Source organism: Athene noctua, chromosome 1 (genome assembly GCF_965140245.1).
Source record: "Athene noctua chromosome 1, bAthNoc1.hap1.1, whole genome shotgun sequence".
NCBI classification, from domain to species: domain Eukaryota; kingdom Metazoa; phylum Chordata; class Aves; order Strigiformes; family Strigidae; genus Athene; species Athene noctua.
In genome coordinates this window covers 17,090,025-17,114,437 of record NC_134037.1, presented here as the reverse complement: position 1 = coordinate 17,114,437, position 24,413 = coordinate 17,090,025, and the positions used below count along the sequence as shown (strand labels likewise).

Genomic DNA, 24,413 nt, shown 5'->3' with positions numbered 1-24,413 from the left:
AATAAATTATGTTGTTTCACTAACAGTAAAGTCCTAATAATTAAATGCAAAATCAAATAGATAATTGATAATATCTCCTTCTTTTTTTTTAAAACAAACCCCAAAAACCAGAAAAAGCATATTTACAGGGAAAAATATTGTTTAAGGTGAGAAGGAAAAGCTGTTATATTTCACAATATCTCAGTTACAGCAGTGGTCCATTATTTACAAGGCAGCACCTCTAAAAGATATGTTGAACTGCTTTAGCCATGAGTTTTCAGCCATGATGGGCCATGCAGAGATAAATACGCAAAACTGTGCAAATTCCTCAGCTCCTTTAGTGTTTATTCTGTTCAAATAATATAAACCAGAAAGGCTGTTTAACAGATGACTGTTGAAAATGCATCTTCTCAATTGCTATATAAATCAAGGAATTACTCGAATCAGATTTCTAGCCACATCTTCAAGAAGGTGTCAAAGCTTGCTGCCTTTCTGCTGAATTACAGAAAGCTGTTACATTTAGATAACTTCCTGTAATTTACCAGCAGGATCTGCTTAGTGACTGCTGCAGTCAATGTTCTTTTCCTTTGCCTTTCTTTGTGGACAATGAAGCTTCTCTCTTTCATGAGAAATGTTGTAGTCTGACATCAACATGCACTGATTGAGTTCTGAGTGCCAAAATTGAAATATCTTTTTTCTTTTCTTCTTGTCTTTTTTTTTTTTTTTGAGAAGATGGGAAATTCTTACGCTGGTCAGCTCAAGACAACACGGTTTGAAGAAGTGTTGCATAATTCTATTGAGGCCTCTCTCCGCTCAAACAACCTGGTTCCCAGACCAATCTTTTCTCAGTTGTATTTGGAAGCTGAACAGCAACTGTCATCACTGGAAGGTAGGAAAGAGTGGAATTCATATTTCTACTTAAAGACAATTTTGCTGTTCGCTCTCCCAAGGCTCAGCACACACGTTTCAAATCAGAATACAGAAAACTAAAAGTATTTAAAGTTTTGCTTTGGATTTTTAATGATCTACAAACATATATATATGTATTAGAATTGGATTAAAAATACAAGCTATGTTGTCTTTTATTTTGACAAAATTAAGCCACTTGCTTGCTCAGATTTATCAATATACATAAATTGAAGTACTAGGAAATGTTCCATTAAATGTGTAGAGAAATCTTTGGAGATTTGGAACATAAATATGTTATCCTATAATTTATCATACACTGCTGAAAGTTATACAGTAAGTGATGGTAAACACATGATATGTTTCTAAAAGATATATGCTAAGAACTGATTTTCATTGTGAATAAATATAGCAGAAATATTTTTAGCTTTTAAGAAGGTTTATAATTAGTTTGGGCATAATATTTTTAGTTATTCTGTGGTGACAAAGGTAAAAATTTATGATGCGTTCTCTCATAAATGCTGCACAAGTTGTTATTAAACAAATGGGATTTCTCACTGAATTTTTGTGTTCGTTTAGAGAAGCCTGCTTTCTGACTTTCATTTGCTCAGTCTTTTCTTTTTCTTGAAAGTAGTATAGTTTAAATGAACTGTATAGATCTGAGAAGCAAACTAATGATACAATTTGGTGTTCTGGTGTGCTGTTATGTGTAGTGGTCTCACGGTTTTTGTTGAGTTTACTGGTGTGTGAAGAACACTGGCATGTTGGTGCAAAGTTACGTTTAATAATTTCATTATTTAGCCATTCCTGTCATCAGGATGGTGTTTTGTCTTTTGACCAGGTTTGCTTTCCCTGTCATACTTTGCTAAAGGTGGCTTAGATATATATGTAACGAAAACTGCATAATGGTTAATGATCTACAGTAACAGAAAAAAAAAAATCAGCCCAAATAGTAGTAGATAAAAGTATTTTGCAGAGATTAAACTCTTTATTATTACCTCATGGTAACAGCTGAGACATTTCTTAAAAAGTAAATCTGCTCACAGCTCACATATCGTTAGTCATGTCTTTTTTTTTTTCTAATGTAGGACATAATAATGAATATACATTCATTGTTTAAATATATATGCTACTTATTCCCTACATAAAGTGTGATCTATCACACCCTTCTATGAGGATTTCATAAACTTTTCCATGGCAACCAACTGTGATGTCACAAAATGGATTATGACATCAGTTGGGAAAGATGCTACAGAGGCAGATGCATTGTTCAGGAACAAAAGCACAATTTCACGCTTCTGTAACTTCTTTCTTTCAAGGCTTTCAAAGAACTTTCCAAACCTTGAAGGGCTGATTCTGTTTTCTTTGCAGTTAATGGAAACAGAATTGAACTGTAATTAAAAGTCTCACAACAGCCTGGCAGAGAACATTCCTTTCATGAAAGTTTCAGACAAGGGAATCTCTGAAGGGACCTATAATAGAGTTTTTCCTAGGTTGTTCCTCAGGTGGGAGAGGTCTGCAACCTGGCATCATGTACTCCAGCCTCATCATAAATTAAAATTTCCACTTCTACCTACATGAATTCCTGTGCTCTGAGGGCCAGGAGCCATCTGAAGCAGAGAGCCATCCTTGGGGTCTTGTATAAGCCCCCGTTCTCCCCCCTCATTGTTGTTTTTTGCCATCTTTTAGCCTATGCATTATGTCTGTGCCAAAGAGGTCTGAAGCTGATTTCAAAAGTTAATGACAAGCATTAATTTTCTGTTAGCATCCAAGTCCTATACCACCAATATCACTGGGACTTCAGTGGGTCAAGGGTAGGAAATGGCATGGCAAAACAATGCAGAGCAGCAGTGTGGAGTTGGCTTCACTGCAGTGAGATTGTTGAGTATTGTTGTATTCAACACCTGATAGAAGCACCATGTTCTGACGTGAACTTCGCAGCTCACTTGTGTCTGTGGTTAACTGGTTCCTTCCTTGATCTGTATTTAAGGAGGCTGTCCATGGATACAATATATTTTGTGCCTATTCATTTAAGCCCTGACACTGTTTGCAGATAATACCAGCCCTATGAATAGTCCCACTGAGAAAAAATTGTATGTATATTAAAATATTTCCAGAACTTAATTTATATTTATACCTTAAGGAGAGAAGAATTTTCCATGTGAAATTAAAGTCTTAATCACAACTGTATAACATAAAGGTTTAATAAATCCTTTGTGAGAACTGAAAAGAACTACTTAAAGAAAATAGCGGTGTTTATGGTATCTATGAATAAATTTAAGTTTAATAAAATATGGACAAAATCTTCACAGTATGTCTGTTGGTTTAATGGAGTTATATCAAGTTGCACCAGACAACTGCCTAGTTCTGTAACATACCATATCAGAACTATGGTACTGAGTCCACTTTTGTCACCATCTTGTCTCTGGTTTTGAATGTTTGGCTGTGTGTTCTGTTGGGATTGTTTAACAAGAGAAGGTGTGGAACAGACACAGGCAAATGTAGAGTTCTTTGAAAAGGCCCTGCTTTAAAATGGGAGCAGAAATTGTAGGGTTTTTTTAAAAACAAGCAGCAGAAACCCTAATGATGTCCTTTACAGGTGACAGGAGGTCATTCTTGTCTATTATAGGTACATATTTGCTCTTGTACTCTTTTCATTTTTGACCTGAGAGTGCTATAGCTGTCCTATTTCTTAGTGTCCACTTCCATTTTTTGTCTGTATCTTTTTTTTTTTTTAATGTGAAATTACCTGTATGGCTGAACAAACCTAACGGTTTACCACTGCCCAAAGGGGAAAATCCCACTCAATGCTCCCCCCACTCCTGTCATATCTTCCCATTTCTCCCTTTTTATCTATTCTGGCATTTTTTGGATCTTCCACTGAGCTACTTTAATACATAAACCCAGTTAAAAAAAAGTCACTTTTGTTTGCTTTGTTTTTTGCTGAGTTAGCAAGCTGGGATGGCTCAGCACAGGCTCCAGTAAGTGTCAGAGGTGGCACAAAGAGAAAGGAAGGAACTTCATGGCTGGAAGTGTGGAGAAAGAGAGGAGACCCTGATTCACTCCTTTTGCATTGCATTTGGATGTTAGTCAAGGTTAAGTCAGAACACATAACTCACCCTCAGACTTAAACAGCAAAGACTGAGAGCTTCACTTTTCCCTTTGTTCACTTTCAGCATTTTTGTCTTTAGACTACATCCTTAAAACGGTCATGTGTAATGTTCTACCCTTATCTGTGTGCACCAGGACTGAAGCTTGATGTTTAGATACTTAAAAGTAAATATACCCTTCAAATCCTCTTCTAGATTGGGGTGTCTTAATAACCTTTAGAGACAAGTCACCAAACTCCAGATTTAGTTTCTTCAGCTTCCTCCCTAACTCTGTAGCATTTATTTAGCGGATTTTACAATAATTTGTCAATAAAATAAAAACATATCCAATGTGATTCTGAGTGCCTGGTCTAAAGTCAGCTGAAGCAAAGGGAGTATGTCAAGTGGACACTGAGCTTTGCAGGACGACTGCAGTGTGCTTCATTGTTTTTCAAGATTAAAAGCTGAATCAACAAAGGAACATAGGATCCTAACTGCTATTTTACTTGCCCAGGTCCAAACAGCTATTCAGCTTCTTGCTGATTCTCATGTACCTGCAACCCTTCATCATGCAATCTTGCCAGTGAAAGCTCTTTGTATTTGCTGCAGGTATATCCCTACAGAAGTCAAGAAGCTACAAGCTGAAGACTTAAGCCCCACTGGGTTCACTTAGTACTTTTCCCCTATCTCTGTCATATGTAAGGCTGGATCTGGTCTGAAATTCTCCTTAGTCCTGTCCATAGAAGTGTTTTCCCCATTTACCATGTAGTTGCACTCCTCTGCTTGCCAGCTTTGTCCCATTTACCATGAGTGTGTCTGAGCCATAAGAGGGAATGTAGTTATTGCTCAGTAAGTTTTGCTGGAGCTGTTGCATAATGCATGAAAAAATTATTGCCCTATGGGTGGAAAGAAGGAAAGAAGCAGTCTCTAGTTTAAAGGCTGAAATGTTCACCAATAAATGCAGGTCAATTCTCTTAACAAGTATGCCATTGGGTAAAAATGATGATTTAGGTAGACGGTGCACCAGAAAAGTAGTTTACAGCAGAGAATCTGGAGAAGAAACACCTAAAAACCTTTAAAAAATTAAGCCTACATCATGTATTCTTCCTTCCAGCATTCAGTCTTGCCTCCTGGACTAGCACAGTCCATGCATAGGCTTCTGTGAATCATCTTCCTAGATGTCTGCCTTGCCTTGACGTTGTACAGGGGGTGGCAGTACTTTGCTCAGCACTCTGGATTCTGGTAGAAGACAGACGGCCTGAGAATTAGGTGTTCTTATTGTGGCATCATCTGTGGTGAACCTAGTTTCAAACAGGAACCGTTTCTTCAGTCTCCTGTACAACATCAAGGACATGGTCAATACCTAATTAACAAAATCTGTACTTGGAGTGCAGCCAGGACATTTTAAAGTGTTAAGCAGTAATGGCTTTGGATTTATATTGGCTTCTAATAATACAAACAAAGGATACAGTTACACTGTTTTGATCAGCAAGAGTTCAAACACCAGGAGTTTAGCCCTCTAAAAATCATGAGGCTAGCTTAAAAATAATGAAATTTTAAAAACCCGTAAGTTTAGGCTTCTTTTTATTTGTCTTTTATTATTTTTTACTTTCTCAGGTGCAGGTGGGTCATGCTTTTGAACTTTTTTTTGCACAGAAGCTAAAAGGGTTTTTTTCTATTGTAAGCATGACTGGAGTTGGAGCTTTAAGGAAACAACAAATATCTTAAGAGTTGGCAGCAGTAAAGTCATTGTCAAGAGGAGAGAATCCAGTTTGCTGTAATACTTTCTATAACTGGGTCACCCTGTTCATTCATTGTTTTGTTGCCTATGTTTTATGTTGTCTGAGTCATTTATACTATGATAATTTGTAGCAGGCAGCAGAGCAGATAATGAGGAAGAAGAAGAAGAAGAGGAGGAAGAAGGATCAGAATCAAGTAGTCCTCCCGTTTCTTACCAGATGAAGCCTCCTCCAGAAGGATGTTGCACTACTGATGGTAAGAAATCCAATACACATGCTGTCAGAAGGTGTTTGCCCTGTGGAATAAGGTAGGATTGGGCCCATTTCCCCTGCAATTCATCAGAATGAGATAGTATACAAGATACAGAAATCCTAAAAATGTCAGTGTTCAATGCCTCCCAGATAAAGCGGAATTGTTCTTGGTGGCTCTTTTACACTTGACAGGGTCTTTGCCCAGTGTGTCAGATAAGCATCTATGTTGGAATGCCTGGCATGAGGGCAGAACTTCTGTTCATTTAGACAACGTGACCTTTAAAAGGTTGAGTTTGCAGGCATGGCATTTGCTAACATGAATGTGGTAATTTGCTCTTTTCTATTTAAATTTTACCTCATTCAATGTTGCTGTAAAAAATATTTGAAAACACGGGAAAAGCCAGTGAAATTCACCAGATATTGAGAACTCTTATCTCCATTTTTGAATATCTGACCTAAATTATGATGATGTTAGTAAATAATCCCATAAGTATGGAGGTTGTAAAACATCATCAAGAGAAACTTCACCGTACATTTTCAGATTTTTGTTTGTTTATTGTACTGGTAGCATCTGTTTATGGCTGACCGAAAGGCAGGGAAGAAAATGATCTCTTAGTTTGCCCTTGACCTCAGACGATACAACTTTGTTTTTCATTAAAAATATAGGAAGTCCTTTAATGAAGACAATTGTGAGTATTAAATGAAAAAAATCTTGTCAACTTAAAATACATTGAATTGATTTTTTCTAGGTTTCTGCCAGGCTGGTAAAGATTTGAGACTGGTTTCAATTTCCAATGAACATATTGAGGTACCATCAGGGTTTTTACTTGTTGGTGCAAAGTCACCAAATTTACCTGATCACCTTTTAGTGTGTGCTGTGGATAAAAGATTCCTGCCAGATGACAATGGGCGCAATGCCCTGTTGGGTAAGTGTATGTGATTGCAGTAAGTGAATTCTTCTGTGGGCTATAATTAATAGCTAGTCTTTTTTTACAGAGTGAGTTCAGCAGATCCTATTTCTGTTCCATGTCTACAGTAATACTCAATGGTGATGCACAACAAGATAACAACTCAGAGCTGGCTGTTTGCTTTGGAAAGATACAGAGTGAGACAGTTCATTAAAAATGCTTCATCACCTTCTATCCTTTAGTCCAAGGCTAAAATCGTTGTCTGACTGGTTTATGTCCTAGTTCCTGGAAGTGCACATCTGGTTACTGGTCTAGTTGAACTGCTGCCTGTCTCTAATTTAGCTTTCCAAATACTGACATGGAGAGACTGTAGGTCTGTTAAAGTGGAGCTTTCAGGCTACTATATGCATGTAAACAGTTTGATGATGGTTTGGACTACAAAACATGACATTTTGGATGTATCTCTTTGAGATAGGGGTAATATTCTCCACTGTCTGAACAATAGCATGGGTTCTGGATCCTCACCTACGACTTTTTGCTGTTATCACAATATAAAATATGAATTATTATAAGTTGAAATTTTTCTTCTATGTGTAATCAGGTAGTACTATGTGTTTGAATAATACTGTTTGTAGGATACTTCAGTTTCTTGCTTTTCAGCTATTTAAAAGTCTAACTTCTGACATAAAGCTAGGTCCTCCTATCTAGTTTTATTATAGCCTTTCTGATGGTCATTAGCCTCATCCAAATCAACCCAAATAGGGAAGATCTGCAATCATATGAATGAATAAACTGAATATTCAAGTTATTAAAATGATTAAGTTTAAATGATTAAATTAAAATAGATTTTATATTGGGAAAAGTGGTATATAATCGGAGGGAGAACTCTTTTTCCAATCAGGCACACTCAGGTTCTTATGTATTATTTTCTTAATTAGCCAAAAAATGCTGCATCATATATCTGTGTACCAGTCCGACCTATAAATAGCAAAAAGGAAACATTTGTTGTGTCTTTTAATGGTTTTCTTTTACAAAGACTGGGGGATATGATGTGACCTCAGTTGTTATCTCAGTTTGAGCATCTCTTCAAGGCATTTGGGATGACAGTGTAGTGTGAAGCTGGATAACGTAATTCTATGTACAGTAATTTCTTCCCTCATGTGATCTTGCAGAGTTGGATTGGTCACAGTACATTTGACCAGTGATTGTAAAAGAATTTAGAGGGTTGTAAATCACCCACGTGTTGTCATTTTAAAGATAAAGACAGGAATGTTGTACCACTCAAGTCATTCAGTGCTAGCACTATTAACAGCTTAAGCTCCTTAGGCTGTTAGCAGAGAGGAAGTAGTGTATTTGTTAATTGCATGCTAAACAAGAACAGAAAAAGGCAACAGGAACATAACTGGAAGGTTTTTATGCTACTTGCATCCTCAGCTTGCTTATTTAATACATTTTAGTTTCCTGAAACCATTTAAATGCTTATTTTCAGCTGTTATACAGTTAAACGCCAATGAATCACATTCTTTAGCAAAGAATTTTACTAATTCTGTAGGATGACTTTTATGTATTCTGTAAGAAGCTTAAATATGAAATAATTTACATACTTTAAGATCCAAAATCTTCATCTGGTAGCTGGAAATAAAATGTTGTTCCTGGTCCCTAATCTAGTGAAAAAATACATTATATTTTATTGACATGAGAATAGCATACTATTCATACAATAGATCATACTATAGATAGGAATTTTTCATACACTGATGCAAGTCAAATCAGGGTAAGTAAAATTAGAAGCAGACATGAATAGTCTCAGGGTTTCAGACACATAGTGAGATAAAAGACAGAACCTTCTTGCTTTAAATTCTCTTGTCTATTAGTGTAACACAGTGACCTCTGTCTTGTGATAGATTTAAGTTGAAAACATTTCATATGAAGAAGGGAAACTCTTTTTATTATCTTGCTTTTAAAGACAGGGTAGAATGCTTATTTTTGGTATTCTGAGTTTAGGCTGTTCTTCAAGCATGTTGGCCTTTTGAAAGGACATGGAAAGTGGTTCCTTCAAGCCTTTCTAAGTTTAGAGGGAAATAGAATTGGATTAATTTTGAATTGAAATGAGCTATCATCATGAGCCAGATTATATACCGTGCTTTTGGTAAGGTTTATTGGTGATACAGGCACATCACTTGTAACTCTTCAGCCCCATTGTTTTTGCTTAATTTCATGCTTTTTTTCTTAATATACTGTGGCACTGTAATTTTTTCCAAGACAGTTAACTTGAAGGGAGAAGACACTAATGAATTACGCAGTAGTTTCCTGATTTCTCATGATCTGCCTGCATATGTTTGTGACGATGCCTGTGGAGTTTACAAAAATTCCAGAAGAAAACAGGAAATGTCTTGGTAGTTTCCAGGCCAGCTTTTGACTTATGGTCTTGTTCCTATTAGGGGCTGTTGATATGCCTCTGGGGCATGTACCAATATATTGATTATGCTAATAAGTTGTCCCACCATGAAGGCATATATGTTGGACGTTGTTTTGTTTCTTTGTTTTTACAATTGACATATTATTCCATAGGAAAAAAAATATCCCATTTTCTGAAAAAGACTATTTTTTTGGCAAGCAGAAAGTTCTCAGTGTCTGAGCATGTACCTCATATGACTTTGTTAATCAAGGTAGATCACAGGTTTAACTACTGTGCAAAACCGATTCAGCTTTTTGCCTTTAGGAAGGTGTTTCTTGGCTTTTATGTGACCCAAAGGAATGCTTAGATGAAGGAAGCACTTCTGTAATAGTGCAATATTTACTGTTTCCTAATAAAGCAGCTAACATGTACCAGTCCCAAAAGTTTTTTCTCTTCTGCTTTTTTTTTTTGGTTGGTTATTTTTTTTTTTAATTTTATTTTTTTTTCTACCACCCCAATTCTTACTCTTAAGGAGATGTGTCATGGTAAATGAAGCAGCTATTCACTCATCATTTTCCTTCCCAAAAGACCAAACAGCTGCCCAATTTCCTAGCAGGGAATAAGAAATCTTTTTTTTTTTTTTTTTTTTTTTAAATGAGTGGGTCCCTGAGGTCAGAATGACAGAGGTAAAGATTAGTTTGCTTGCATTGTAAGCTGTGTATAAGATGAAAATACCGTAGTATAAAATATTGTGGCTGCTTCTGTTAAAATGTGCAATGTTCTACTGGGCTTTTGTAACAACAGTGAGTTTCTGTACAATGGAACTCTTCAGCTTGACCATACTGATTTTATTTATTTTATGAATTTAGGACTTTAGTCTTCTAATGGAGTGAGAATGAGTAGGTGGGAAAAATGTGGAGCATTGTCAGTGTATGTGTGCTTTTTCTTGTGAGTAGAACTGAAAAGAATAAATACTTTTGCTGAAAAGTTGAAAATATTATAATTCTTTGTTTAAGCAAGCTGCCAACTTTCCACAAAAATATTAACATCATTTAAAAGCCTGTTATTCATTTGAAAGAGAAACAGAAAGAAATTTTTCTGCCAATTTATGAAAGATTAGATTATGAAACATTAGATGGATAGCCTTCCGTCCTGAAGTCCTCTCTTTATCCCTAGCACAATCTCACAAAGGAACCATCTCCCCACTGAGAAGGTAGGTCAGGTTTCATACCCTTTTAGTCCAAGGTTCTTCTCCTGAGCACAGGGTGCCTACCGTGGAGGAGCTTTATAAATTATGGGCAATTGATGATTGTGAGGTGAGCAGATTCAAGCAAATGCATATGATAAAATACTAGATACAGTCAAAGACCTTCTGATTAAACAGTCTTGAGAGGGTAACAGCCTTAAGTCACTACTGAACTGAGTTGGATATGCACTGGTGACCTAAAGGTGAAAGGCTTTTAGCCCCTAAAGTCCAGGCATTGATTTCTAATTCTCTTGTGAAATCAATCCCATGACATAGATATATTGAGTCACCTTATGGCTGCCCCGACTCCTCTGACCTTTGTCCTATCTATAATGTATGGAAGAATATTTAATGCAGCTTGTTTATGAAACAAGCTGTCCCCTCTGTCAGCTGCTGCCTTGGGCCATGGCATATGAACAGGGCATTCAGAGGAAGGAGGACGATGAAATGTTTGGGTTCTCCGTGTTACTCAATCTGCTACATAAAGTGCTGTGAGCGAGGTTGGCAGAGCCCTGCAATGAGTAATGATTCAACAGCATTTCACTGGAATTATAAGATCATGCTGTGTTCTATCTGTGATGTCAGGGTTAAGCTGCATTAACAATGCAATGGCTGTCATCAGAGAGTGTCAGAATGAATGCAATGAAAAGTGGTGTTGGCAGGAGCTTACAAGAAAAGACTCTTAATGTGAATCAGAGAAGCTGGGGAATCTTGAGGGGAAAGATGATAGTTTGACTTAAAAGAAAAATTAAAAAATAAACTTCTAAAAGTTCTCCAAGGACTTTTCAAAACAAGCAGAGAATTTAGATCTGTTTAATCCTCAGATCTGTTTAATCTGTTTAGGCCTCACCTGTATGCTATATGTGGTGTAAACTAATTTTCCAGTAGATCTCACAGAGTTAAAAATATGTGATTAGGGCAAAAGGTTATTTCAGGCAGAAGTTATTGCTAAATCTGGTTTAGGCAGATGATGATTTACAAAAATTACTAATAATGACTGATCTAAAGTGCACGTGAAAAGTTGTTATGTCCACTGCTCAACTTCTGTTGAACAAATATTTCTACCTGTGGCTTTGATAAGTTGCTGGACACTCCCAGAAAAATGATAAAATCTAAAAAGTATACAAGTACTTCTATTTTACTTTTGGAAATGGTCCCTTCCTGCTTGTATTTTAAAGCACGTAAGGGCTTGTAAATGTCAACCAGGCAAAAATTGCAGTGTTGCTGTCATGCTCAGCATGCTGCCAAATGTATGGGAAGTTTTCATTTACTAGCAAAAGCATTTTTCATGATTTCTTAATCTACATAAGATGCATGCAAACTCTACAGCTTTTGCCACATCCATTCTAATTTTGTTTCCTTTTGTTGTTGCTTTTATTGCAGCTACTGAAGGTTCTGTGATGTTAGACAGATGCTTTTGTGCTGACTGGTATAACACAGAGGATTCTGCAGAGTCATGACTTGTCCTGATTTTATGAGTCATAATGACCTTTATCATCCTACCGACCAGGATCAGAGAGATAATAGACAGCTTTCAATAGTTGTTAGCCACTTGTTCCCATGGCTACCAGACCAATTTCCACACGAATTTAGGTTTTTTAATAAATTCTTCTGAGCCATTTGAGAACTAATGAAAGTGCTCGGGTTGTAAACCAAGCAGCAGGTGTTTACAAAGCATTATATTTCAGTGCTTCTATTTTACAGAAGGAAAAAGGTATTGACCATTAATTTGAAAAATTAATTTGTTTGAAATATGTGATTGAAATAATAATTTTCATAAATGGCTCTTAATTCACCATATTATCGATTCTTTACTCCAGTTATTTATTTTCAATGTTATTGTCCATATGTTATGTGAAATATATTTCCTTTATTTTTGCCATTTTCCAATTCACTGAACATACCCTTTCCATTTCAGTTCCTGTGATGACACATAAAAATGATCATTAGACATGATTAAAATAGAAGAAAACTTTATGCTTTAGGTCACATGTAGGGAACAGAGAGAAAATTTACATGTGGAAGATTATCTTATAATTGCACACTATAGGATTTCTTTGTAGATAATAAGTATTTTCAGACAGTTGCACTGGTCTGAAGCAAGATGAAAATTTCTTAGGAAATACTTCGGAAAATAGACCAAAAAAAAAGGTGTTTAAGAATCAAAAGGCAGATAGTCAGTTGTGCAAGGAATGCCTTTTATTTATGGTGATAATGACATCACCATTATGAGCCCCTCTTTGAGGCTCAAACTGTATCTCAGAATGAGAGGAAATGGCAGTATCTCTGGAAATGCCCCATCAAGCCTGAGTACAATAAGCTTCTTTACGTGCAAGGACTATGTCTATAAACTTGCAGACGCTTTGTTTCCCTAATCATAAATAGTTTAAACTGCTGTGAAGTGCTAACACAGTCCAGCCATAATTGGAGAACCCTACTTTACATTAATAGCCCAGGAAGGCTTTAGTATTTTTTCCTCTCTAAAAAAGCATCTGTAGTAGGTACTTGGTACTTAGATCTAGTTAAATATAATAGATTAAATATACTTGGTTTCTTGAGACTTAATTTCTTGGTTTATTTCAATGAAAGCTGAAACAGAAGTGAAGATGTACTTTCTCTGGTTTTGAATAGGGCTGGGATTAAGCATGTGATTCAGTATTCTTCAGTCAGAGACTGGTTTAATGTTTTACAAGTAGGTAATAAATAGGAATTGTGATCTTTTTCTGGTAGGATAAAATGAAAAATATGGCCTATTTTAATTGTTCTGTAAACATGAGGCTCTGTTCCTGCAATCTGATAACAAAAGGGAAATACAGTGGACTTGATGTAATTTATTTTGGAGGAAAATGTTGATAAAAAGTTCACTCTGAAAAATATATAAATACAGCTTTTCTTCAGGAAGGAGTTTGTTTGGATGTTATTAATAGTGACCCACCTATCTCACTGCATTATATGTATTGTTTATTTTATCAGGCTTCTCTGGCAATTGTGTTGGCTGTGGCAAGAAGGGTTTCTGCTACTTTACAGAATTCTCAAATCACATTAATCTTAAACTGACCACTCAGCCCAAGAAACAGAAACACTTAAAGTATTATCTGGTCAGGAATGCGCAGGGAGCTCTGACCAAAGGATCTGTAATCTGCTGGAAAGGGGCAGGTAAGATAATGAAGCTGTCTTCCTCAAACTCTGGTTTTCATCATCCAAGTTTAGCTGTCGTAGGGACTGGCGTCCGTGTAAAACCTAAGACACAGCAGTTGAAAGAAAGGCTCTTTAAAGCTGGGTGATTACTAGAGCAGCTGTAAAAAGCAATTCACTGACCTAACATGAGGATGGCATGTCTGAAGACATCAGTTCCTCCCTTCCACTTCTGTAGCCTCTAAGTAATTAATGTGTGAAATTATCTAATCAAATATGCAGAGGAAAAGCAAATGCCACTGTTGTCAGGGGATAAGAAGTTTCTTTTTTGTTAAGAGTTCAGAGGCCGGCAGTCTTCATCCAGCACCTGCTCAAGCACATTGTTCCAGCTGCCAGAAAGTTCGGGCCTCTCGGGAAGCACCGCCAGTGAGCCGCTGCCTGCAGCAAACCCAGGTGCTCCAGCTGGGACTCAACAAACAGGTACTGCTTAGAGGGAAAACATGCTGGGTTTCCATGTACTCGTACTCTTCTGTGCATGCGTATTTGTGTGTGTGAATGGAAAGACAAATAAGCACACTACCACATAAAAGAAGTTAAATATGTTTAGAGGTACATTACAAAAAAAGAAAGCAATCCTACTTTGCAGGCTTGTTGCTGTTCATTTTTTCCTCTCAGGTTTATGCATAAAAGGTTAGCAAATAATAAAATAGATGTTCTGCAGCTTGGTCATAGCTAAGGCAAACCAAAGTTTTTAAAAAGCCAGTATTTTTAAAGTTGCTGAGAATAGGTATTGTGTTCTTCCAGTTGTTGCTTGTCTGGTCACAGATGACAAATGTCTGTAACATGAACCAGTGTCATTTCAGCTTTTCTTCTGATCCAGTCTATTTTATGTTATGACCAAAATCCTCTTTACTACAGGCATCATGTAGTCATGTAGTCATCAGCTGAAAAGCTCTTGAATTTTTTCGTCTGTTGAGAAAAGTGTCTTTAATTTTAAAAACCAAACTAATGATCATTTACTTTTTCATTAGCTTGACATAAATGAAAGGTGATGGATGATAGAGAATGGAGTGATTTCTCTAAGCTTTTTCATAATGAAAACAGCTCTTTAGTGTCTTGTGACTATTACAGAGCTTCACACAGAACTGAGGCACATCTGTTTGTCGTTATATTCTCTCTGTGAGATAGAAGCTTGTTATATAGTTGTGATCTGGAATACTGGTACCCCTCCAGAACAAATCATCAATCTCTTCATAATAGCAGATTGGCATTTTTTTTGGTCAAAGGTTACATATAGAAAAAGGCTACATTAATTACAAGCATAATAGCCTTGAGAAAACCTGTCTCTTTAATGCAGCATAGTTAAAAAGAAGTTTGGAAAGAGGGTGTCAATTTGGAATGGAGGCTTAGGAGATTTTTAGTAAATTTTAAACAACCTCTCCCGTTCTTTTAGTTGGTTCCTGAGTAAACTTCATGTAAGAGCTAGAGTCCACTTGCAGAGAAGCTAAAGGATCTGATATAGGTATTTAATTGCAGAATCTGATTTTACCCAGGCACTTAACTATGAGTCAGACAGCAATAATCTGGTATGAGATCAGAACTTCTTTTCTGGTTTATTTTATTCATCTTTTTTGTTTTTATTTTAAATTTATTTTTATTTTTTTGTTTGTTTTATTCATCATTGTATTCTCTCTAAGCAGATCCCGATGGCTCTATTAAAGTAAATGATCAAGTGATCAGTTTATTTTATCAACCAGGGATCTTGACCTAGAAATGTTTAATGTAAATACTTTGTTTTTTTTCTTCCCAGCTGCAGCCATAGATCACACCCCTTCAGCAGCAGCATTCAGTTCAGCAGTTTATAACGGCAAGGAATCCCCTAAGCAACAGTTGGTGAAAAATAGCCTGCCTGCTCTGACAAGACCTTCGGTGTTAGGTATTTGTATGGACTTGCTATATTTTAATAACCCTAAATTCTATATTTCATGGGCATAATAGAAACATTGAACAAATGATATTATGATCGTAATTTCCTATATGAATAGAAATGACTATTGTCTTCCAAGACATTTCTGACCATAACGTTTTTTCTGTGTTAATTTTCAGAAAACAAATTGTTTAAATGTTTTCAGCCATAGCTTTCTTACAGTTAATATTATTAATTAGAAGTTTTTCGTTATAGTTACCGTTCATTCATTTAATAGAAGTACTGACTAGATTCTGAATCCCAGATCTTAAGGAATGTGTCAGTTTGCATCAATCTCACCAGCAGGTTTTGTGAAGGAAATTGAGAAAGATTTATAAGTAATCACTTGTAAGATAATTCTTATGTTGCTGTTCACCTTGGGATGGAGCACTAGACTTTGACAACTGACTCCAAATTGAAGAAACTGTCCTCACTTCATTATTATCAGATTTGTGTTGTTTTCTGTCACAAACTGTATTCTGTGTCACTGGCTTCTTTAAGCAAGAAAGTTAGTCTTCACTACAGCTAGAAACATGCTATGGCTCTATTTTAGAATAAGTCTTCCCAAGTTTCCCTCTGAGCATCACAGCCAAATTCTTTTTCTCTGCCCATTCAGGTTCTTTGATCTCTTTCTTCCATGCAGCAACATATTCTTGACAATTTATTTCAGATGGATTACTTTCACATATCAACATATTTGCAGGAAAGAGTATGTTCAAATGAAAAATTCTTTGTATTGCTTTAACTATCTTGTGACTTTTGTTACAGTATGTCAGGAAACGAAATGAAAGAATGAGTAGAACAAATGGTTAAATACTGCCCTCAGGTGGTAGAAGTTTAAAGGACAAAGTCATCTTTGAAAACCTTTACGTAAGGTTTCGCAAGTGAACAATCTTACTCTAGATCTGAAGACTTCAGGTTTATTTTTAATGTTAATATCTTTTGCAAAATTAGACCCCCTTTTTATATAAGATTCTTACTCTGTCTTGAATTTTATGTGGGAATAACCATTCTGCCAGGAGATGTAGCCTTGCCAGTGTCAAGCAGTGTTATGACCTCTGCGTAGTCATGTCCAGAAATAGAAATAGCTGAGCAAATAGAAATTGCTGAGCAATTCCTGGAGGACCACTGACTCTCGATAATTAGATATACGTAACGTTAGTGAAAGTGCATCGTTCTAGGAGTTTGCAGGAGTGCCCGAGAAGATTCAAGAAATTAATGAAAGAAAATCCAAGAAACTAATCATCAGGATCTCCTAGAATAATTCTAATAAAGTTATGTTTTTGCAGGCAAAGGGGTTGGAACTGCGCGTGGGTAGGAGGAAAGTAAAGAAGTAATTTGCTAGGAATTAATATGGAATAGCGTAAAACCAAAGATGGTGACCAGCAAGAAGTGACAAAAAACCTGTAAATGGGAAAATTGTTGAAAAGAACTCAGATCTTTATTAATGTTACCCTGAAACCCTTCAGAATTTTATTTTTCAATAAGTTACATGAAACACTGTCATGTGTTCAGAAATAAAAAGTGCAAAATTCCCCATGTTGTCTTCAAAATATTAACTTAGAAGCATTGTTAGTACATGTCTTGTTCTTACTATGTTATTATTAATACAGAGTAAACACTGGTATAAAATAAGTGAAGTCTACATAGATAATTAAGAGTTCTCTACACCAGAAAATTCCCAGAAATTTAAGCAGGGCATAGCAAAGTAAAATAAAAAACATAAAAAAGGATTATATTGATTGGGTTGACCCTGTCTACCACAGTACTTAACACACACATTCAGTCTATCAGAACATTGAATTACCATGCACAAAATGGAATACATTTTGCTCTAATACTTTTCTGAAATATTACTGTTATTCAGGCACTTTAACAAATTCGGGGCCTCCAAAAAAGCGCCATAAAGGTTGGTCACCGGAATCTCCATCATCTACAGAAAACTGGAACTTGCAGCTCAACCCACAGGTTCCAAACAGAATTAAAAATGGTAAGCTATACCCAACATAATGACAGTGTTTGTTTCATTATTCAGAAAATAATGGGGGAAGAGAGGCAATATTTTAAAGACACATGCAGATTCGCATTAGAGTTTTGAAAGGTGTTTGATACGTACATGCTCAGAATTATTTATGTTCATTTCCATTAATTTCTATTTGAGGCCCTGAGTTTAACTCTTATCATGATCCAGTCATCAAGTCATTACTAGGAAATCATAACAGGTGTCTGTATCCATCTTTAGGCACCAAAACACCTTTGGGATGTTAAAATTAGTGTCATAACTCAGGTCAAGGTACTATGTTTCAATTATTTGTCAGTGTTCTTGGCACTTGGATCTTACAGTCTAGATACAGAATACAGTGACATGCAGTGAAATAAACCTGCTTTCCCAAACATGTTTTCTTCTAATGCGCTATAGTTTAAATGAAAAATACTGCAAAGAAGTTATGACTGAGCAAATGTCGGATCTTAATTTTTTCTTTCTTGCTATTGCAAGAGAACCTATTTAGAAGCAGTGAAGCTAAACATATCATACAGAATACACAAATCATAACTATTTGTGCCCTGATATTACATAAGTCACTGCATGCTTGCATTCATAGCTGGAACTGTTTGTTTATAAACATTTCAAAATCTTTAGATGCATGTCTGATGTTCAAGGTCACACCAATGTAATTAGTCCTCCAAGAAAGTTAGCATAATAGTATGGGCTGTAGTAACAGCTCATGAAATGTGATGTAACCATAAAAAGCATTTAACACTGATACCAAATGTGGGTATGAGATGATGTTAAATAACCTTTATTTGAGGAAATCGCTATTAGACCTGACTCGAGTAATAATATGTGTAAAATCTTAGATGGAGGAAGCCTATCATCTTTACCACATTCTGCTTTGGTGGGGCCAGCCTCATCTCCCATGGTGGGCTCAGGAGAACCGGTCTCAGTTCCTGACAACTTGCTGAAAATCTGTAAAGCAAAGCCAGTTATTTTTAAAGGTAAAAATCTCAACCCTGTAACAAGACCTTATATCTTTTCCATAAGAGGTGTAAAGATACATCCTACTGCTAAACACTGCTAAAGCTTTCAATTTTAGAAGGTTTACTATTAAAACTGTTTAATGTATATATGGGAAATTAAAAATTTTAGTGTGATGTGCACAAACGTCATTTATTTTGTAGGTCATGGAAACTTCCCATATCTCTGTGGGAACATTAATGATGTGATAGTGAGTCCTTTGCTGTACACCTGTTACAGAAATTCACAGTCTTTATCTAGAGCATATGAACAATATGGTGCCTCCACAATACAGCCTATTTCAGAGGAAATGCAACTCTTACTGACTGTCTACTACCTTGTTCAACTAGGTAAGATTATTTTACATCCAGATAGACTGCAATGAATATATTACATCCCAGCAAATTAAAAAGGGAACATTAGGGCAGGAGAATATTAAATATCAGTCCTAGGACATGATATTAAACAATTTAATTTGTTGTAATGAAACAAAACTAAATAATTGTTTCTTGAAAACCAGGCAGATTGAAATATAATCATAAAAAGTTAATCTTCTATAACCTGAGACCTCAGCAACTAAAAATCAGAAAAGGAAAAGAGCTGCAATTCACTGCTCTTGCATACAGTCTGTGGTTTAGAAGTATTATTATGCTGAAACCAGCATCTCTCAACCTTTTAAATACTTCTAATTACTGATACTCAAGTTCGAATTAGGGCAGCTTTATCTGAGTATCATAAGGCACTTCAAAATGAAAAATTTGATTCACATCTGTTAAAGGCAATAGAATCATGCATGCATACATAAATTTGAAACATGATCATCTCTAAAAAAGTACATATTTTGAAAAAAATGTTTTAAACTCAACAGTTTTGTTTAATTGTTTCATAATACTTAATTTTTTTTAGCCTCAGACCAGGTCCCTTTGATTGAGGATTTGGAACAAATATTCATGCGTTCATGGCGGGAATCACACCTCTCTGAAATCCGTCAGTATCAACAGGCTGTTCCACAGACCTTTCCTCAGGTGGCCAGCCAGATCGCACCAGTGACTTCAGCCCAGCTGCCCTGGCTGGCGGGCCTCGCAGCTAGCTCCTGTAACGATAGTGTCCATATCATTGAGTGCAGCTACTCGCTGGCTGAAGGGCTTTCGGAAATGTTTAAGCTACTCATTGAAGGAAAATTAATAAAGACAAACTACGTGGTGATCATATGTGCCAGTAGAAATCGAGCCATTGATTCCTGCATTGTGATAACGGGTAAGATCTGAAGGGTGTATCTCCAGGCAAAACAGAGTAATTCAATGCTATGAGGAGTTTGGCTGGAGTTTCAGTAAGCTCCCTCAGAAAGCAGAGCTTTGCCCAACAAGTAATGGTTTTTGATGAACCCAAGTTGATGCTGCGTAGTTGGGTTTCTCCCCAGCAAATCATACTCTGCATTACCTGTTTTCTCACTAAGACATCCCAGCCGACACTACTACAAACAAATAATACTGAGTTACAGCATGCACAGTACATAAAGCTCTCCTGCTCTGTGTGAGTGGGATATTACTGCAAACAGAGGACTGAACATCTTTTTTAGCTTCTAAAAAAAAATGGTCTTTCAGTGTCATTCTTTTCAACAACCTCTTGAGGGCTATGCTGATAATTAAATAAATTATTTGACTATCCATTCAAAGATTCATTATGAGTGTAAGATAATTGACAATTCCTTTGACTATTTATATGGTCTTTTTATATATTGTATCAACAAATATTTCCTAAACTGGGAAAGAAACACAAAGAATGATGAAACATGAATCTATCTTACAGGTGTCTGGTGCATACATGCATAGGAGAGAGAAAAGACTCATCTCTGCCATTTTTGTGTGTGTGTTATACATTTAGCTGGGTAGTATTTTTATTATGACTTAGAACATTTTAACTTTAGTTTGAAGTGCTTCCAAAATTACTTTTTTTTGTCTTTTAGGAAAGTATCAGGCAAGAGTTCTGTCTGAGAGCATGCTCACTCCTTCAGACTACCAAAAAGAAGTTAACTATCAGCTGGTCACAGGGAAAGTGGAAACTCTGGGGTCCTTCTTTAGCACACTCTGCCCAGGTACCTAATAGGTTATAAAGAGGCACGTTTCCAAGTCCCTGAAACTTTAAGTCAGAGAAAATACCTGTGCTCATTACCTTTCCAGAAGGAAGACATTACTAGAAATATATAAAAAATGCAGGACAACGTTGTGAAAATACATTTGAATTGAAATTTCTCCTGAAAGTGTCAGTTTCTAAAATCTCTCAGTTTCATAAAAATATGCGAGCAAATAGCTGAGCATATTATTCTTAGCTATGCAAATCCATCCATGCACTATGCAAGTCCATATCCATATGAAACTATAAATTCTTTTGCCCTAAACACGGAATTCACTGAGACCATAATAGAGTTATTTTGTCAAAGGTAGGATTTGCCCTTTCAATTTACCATACTGTGAACTTGGTCATGATGCATGGGAAAGAGAGGAAAATTGCAGAGTGTCAGGGTTACTGGATCATTTTTAAACTGAGTATACTGAGGATTACTACAGGCAAGATTATCTGGGGATAGATCTAGCCACAGAGAAAGTTAAACTGTATCACACAACTAGAGCAAATGCAGCATATTTTTCAGTGTTAGTGGGATGTCACAGTCCCCTTCGCCATTCACTTGATGTTGGTAAATCTGTACTTAGATCACAAGAACCCTTTTGGATGCATCATGGTATTTTGAGTGGTCACTTAAGAGAAACTCGTTTTCCTTGAACCACCGTGTAGTTATGTTAGTGTTCCTACTCTTAGTATCTTCAAAGTATGGTTCTCAAAATCACTTTTACTATTGCTATTGTTTGAGCAGAAGTAAATGAACATCCTAAAAATAGTTGCCATCTATATCCACTGGATGGCACTTCATGGGGCAGATCCTGCCTTCTGAGCTCAGTGCAGACATGTTCAAACATCTTTTCAACTGCTGAGAAAATACTAAATACTCAGGACAGTCATATTGTATTCTCTGCATAGCTTTCATCTGTAAGCAGGTCCCTTGCTGAATAGGATATATTTACAGATATTTATTGTTCAATAAAGTACACCTTGCTTGCTTCAGCATTGTGTATAGCTAAAAAACCTCATATTTCTCTTTCAGCTTTATAGAGAATTATTTTTCTTTCTCTCAAAAATGTTAAAGATTTTAAAATATTTATCAGGTTTTCCAAAGCTTCTTGTAATCGTTATTAGTGAACAGTCCAGCGGCATGATCTGAACATAAACTAACCAGTTTCATGTCTTTGTTGTTGCTGATTTGCATCAGGGACTTGAGACTAGTTTTCTACCATCCTTCATAAATGCCCTAGTCAATGGTCTGCAGAGCTGGTGTATCATTCCCTGCTCTGATTTGCATTTTATTAGTAATATGCTGTAAAAACAGATGCAATAGAAAATAACAGGAGGGTTCCTGTATAAGTCAAGGGCAGGATAACTAAATAGCAATATAAAGCTCTTTTAAGATCTATAAAACAAAATCAGTATGAAATGCAGCTCTTACTAACATGGATGTTTATTCCATTATCCCTTCAATTTGATAGAGGGTGACATTGATCTTTTGCTGGAGAAATTTTATCAGGAAAACCAAGGGCACATATCTTCATCACTTTCTGCTTCAGTGAATAAACCAACAGCACTGAATGGAACTGGAACGACTGCATGTACAAGTAAGGAGGATTTTCTAAAGAGGTAACAGAGTAGGTACTTGAGACCATGTGTCTAGGTGTGCAGTTAGATCTATCTGGTCAGAGTCCTAGGCTCTTGAAGGTGAAGGTCCTGACACAGGCAGCAACTCATGTCTTGGAATAATCAGATTTACTGATGGAATCTCTGCTTCATTCCACTGGGTATTGTAGTCTCTGAAGTTCTAAGTCTTACTTCTGTGGTAGCAGAATGCTATTGCACAAGTTCACTTTCAGCTCTCAGACATTTAAGAGACTTACAGGACCAAAATGACCAAATGCAGAAATATTTCTTTGCATATTCCATATTCCAAACTGCAACTCCTGTTCATAAGCAAAGTACCTTAAAGAGTAGATCAGTCATTCTTTGCCAGACTAACATTTTATATGAGGTTAGACTTTGAGCATATATCTAAACAGAATTTTGCCTTTTTCCAGGTTATGAGATTGAACGACATCAGATTCGTCCATTCCAGCTAGCAGTGGCTCAGAAATTGCTGTCTCATATTTGCTCAATTGCTGACTCCAGCACTCAAAATCTTGATTTGGGTTCCTTTGAGAAAATTGATTTCTTGATTTGTGTTCCACCCTCCGAAGTGACTTATCAGCAGACTTTGTTTCATCTCTGGCACTCAGGTGCTTATTAGTTAGCTTTATTTTAGATTTACAGGACATTGTTAAATGCATTTGTATTTGGAAATACTGACATTTGTTTCATTTCTTTAGGTATTTTATTAGAACTTGGATTAGAAAAGGAACATCTTACAAAGCAGAGGGTGGAACAGTATGTTATGAAACTAGATGCAGAGGCCCAGATGAAATTCAAAGTCTTTTTACAAAACTCTATGCAGAATCCACATACACTGTTTGTCTTAATCCATGATCACGCACACTGGGATCTAATGAGGTAAGAAAACTGTAACTCCTTTTTAGAGTCATTATTATTGTTTTCATTAGTTCTCAAGATCAGCTTTCTGATTTATCCCTTCCCTCATCTTTGCATCTTTCTGCTAACTCTTATCTTCCCATGCATTGAATAAACATGTTTTCTTTTAGAGTCCTTCATGATTTATCTTGCTTATTATATTATGCCTCAGTGGAACATTTCAGCTTTTCTTGCTCACCATTCTTATCTTCTTTCAGCCACAACTATTTTTTTTTTTTGTCTGGTTGTCATATGTTCAAAGGAAAGCTTCCTGTGAAAGTACACAGAGCTCGTTATCCTCTGTCAGTGTCCTCTGGGCTGGAAAACATGCAAAAACCCTCCACAGTGAGTAGACAACTAGTGAGCCAACACTGCTGCTTATTTCTTTAACTGATTGGAAATTTTCCAGTACAATGTTTTTTTCTATCCAGAATCACTGACTGATAATAATGGAAAGTTTCTGTGGATACATAGTAATGTCAGGTAGACTCCTCAGAGAAGCAGGGAGCTTTCTGTTCAATGTTTACCAAGTTCCCCATCAGCTCACTTGCATAACTCATTACTTCCCTCACAGAGCCCCATTTCCTTGGCTTCTCGACAACCTGCTAAGAAGTTGGGCTGCTTTTGCTTTTTGGCTCCTGAGACACTAGGGAGCTTGGAGTACATACTGAATTCCAGAAACACCAACATATTCCAACTTTGGGAACACAGTAGTTTTTCTTATACTAAAAGCTATGGAATCTTGCTTGTGAATGAAATGGCAAGGTTTTGTCTTTCACACTGGTCAGGAATGGTGATTTTCACCAGAATTTTGTATCTGTGTGTGTGTGAGGGTTTCCTGTTCAACTCCTCTGTATCTGAGGGACTTGCATGGCCCATTACAGCTGTCACAGCCTTTAAGGCATTTATTCATATGACATCCTTCAGTGATAGGGAAATACCTGTATTGCTGCTTAACTCTGGTATTTTTTCCTCTTATCTAATAAAGATATGTAAATGACAAATACTTAAGTGACTGTTCTGCAAAGCAAGATTCATGCCACTTAAGTCAGTTAAATGAGATGCCTAAAACAGGAGTGCAATTGCCTGGGATTGCCCACATAGTCACAACAGA

The 24,413-nt window shown here is 36.4% G+C and overlaps 1 protein-coding gene across 1 annotated transcript in view; it reads left to right on the top strand.

The window, feature by feature from the left end:
* Positions 1 to 711: 711 nt before the first annotated feature.
* Positions 712 to 24,413, top strand: part of GREB1 (growth regulating estrogen receptor binding 1) — a 59,969-nt gene continuing 36,267 nt past the window's right edge. The window contains exons 1-14 of the mRNA XM_074922096.1: positions 712 to 868; positions 5,847 to 5,969; positions 6,715 to 6,891; positions 13,491 to 13,673; positions 13,989 to 14,132; positions 15,463 to 15,588; positions 17,486 to 17,608; positions 18,478 to 18,615; positions 18,799 to 18,984; positions 19,541 to 19,891; positions 20,601 to 20,729; positions 22,234 to 22,359; positions 22,813 to 23,010; positions 23,101 to 23,281. Of these exons, the coding sequence (XP_074778197.1) occupies positions 712 to 868; positions 5,847 to 5,969; positions 6,715 to 6,891; positions 13,491 to 13,673; positions 13,989 to 14,132; positions 15,463 to 15,588; positions 17,486 to 17,608; positions 18,478 to 18,615; positions 18,799 to 18,984; positions 19,541 to 19,891; positions 20,601 to 20,729; positions 22,234 to 22,359; positions 22,813 to 23,010; positions 23,101 to 23,281 (2,342 nt within the window). The remainder of the gene's footprint in view (positions 869 to 5,846; positions 5,970 to 6,714; positions 6,892 to 13,490; positions 13,674 to 13,988; positions 14,133 to 15,462; positions 15,589 to 17,485; positions 17,609 to 18,477; positions 18,616 to 18,798; positions 18,985 to 19,540; positions 19,892 to 20,600; positions 20,730 to 22,233; positions 22,360 to 22,812; positions 23,011 to 23,100; positions 23,282 to 24,413) is intronic.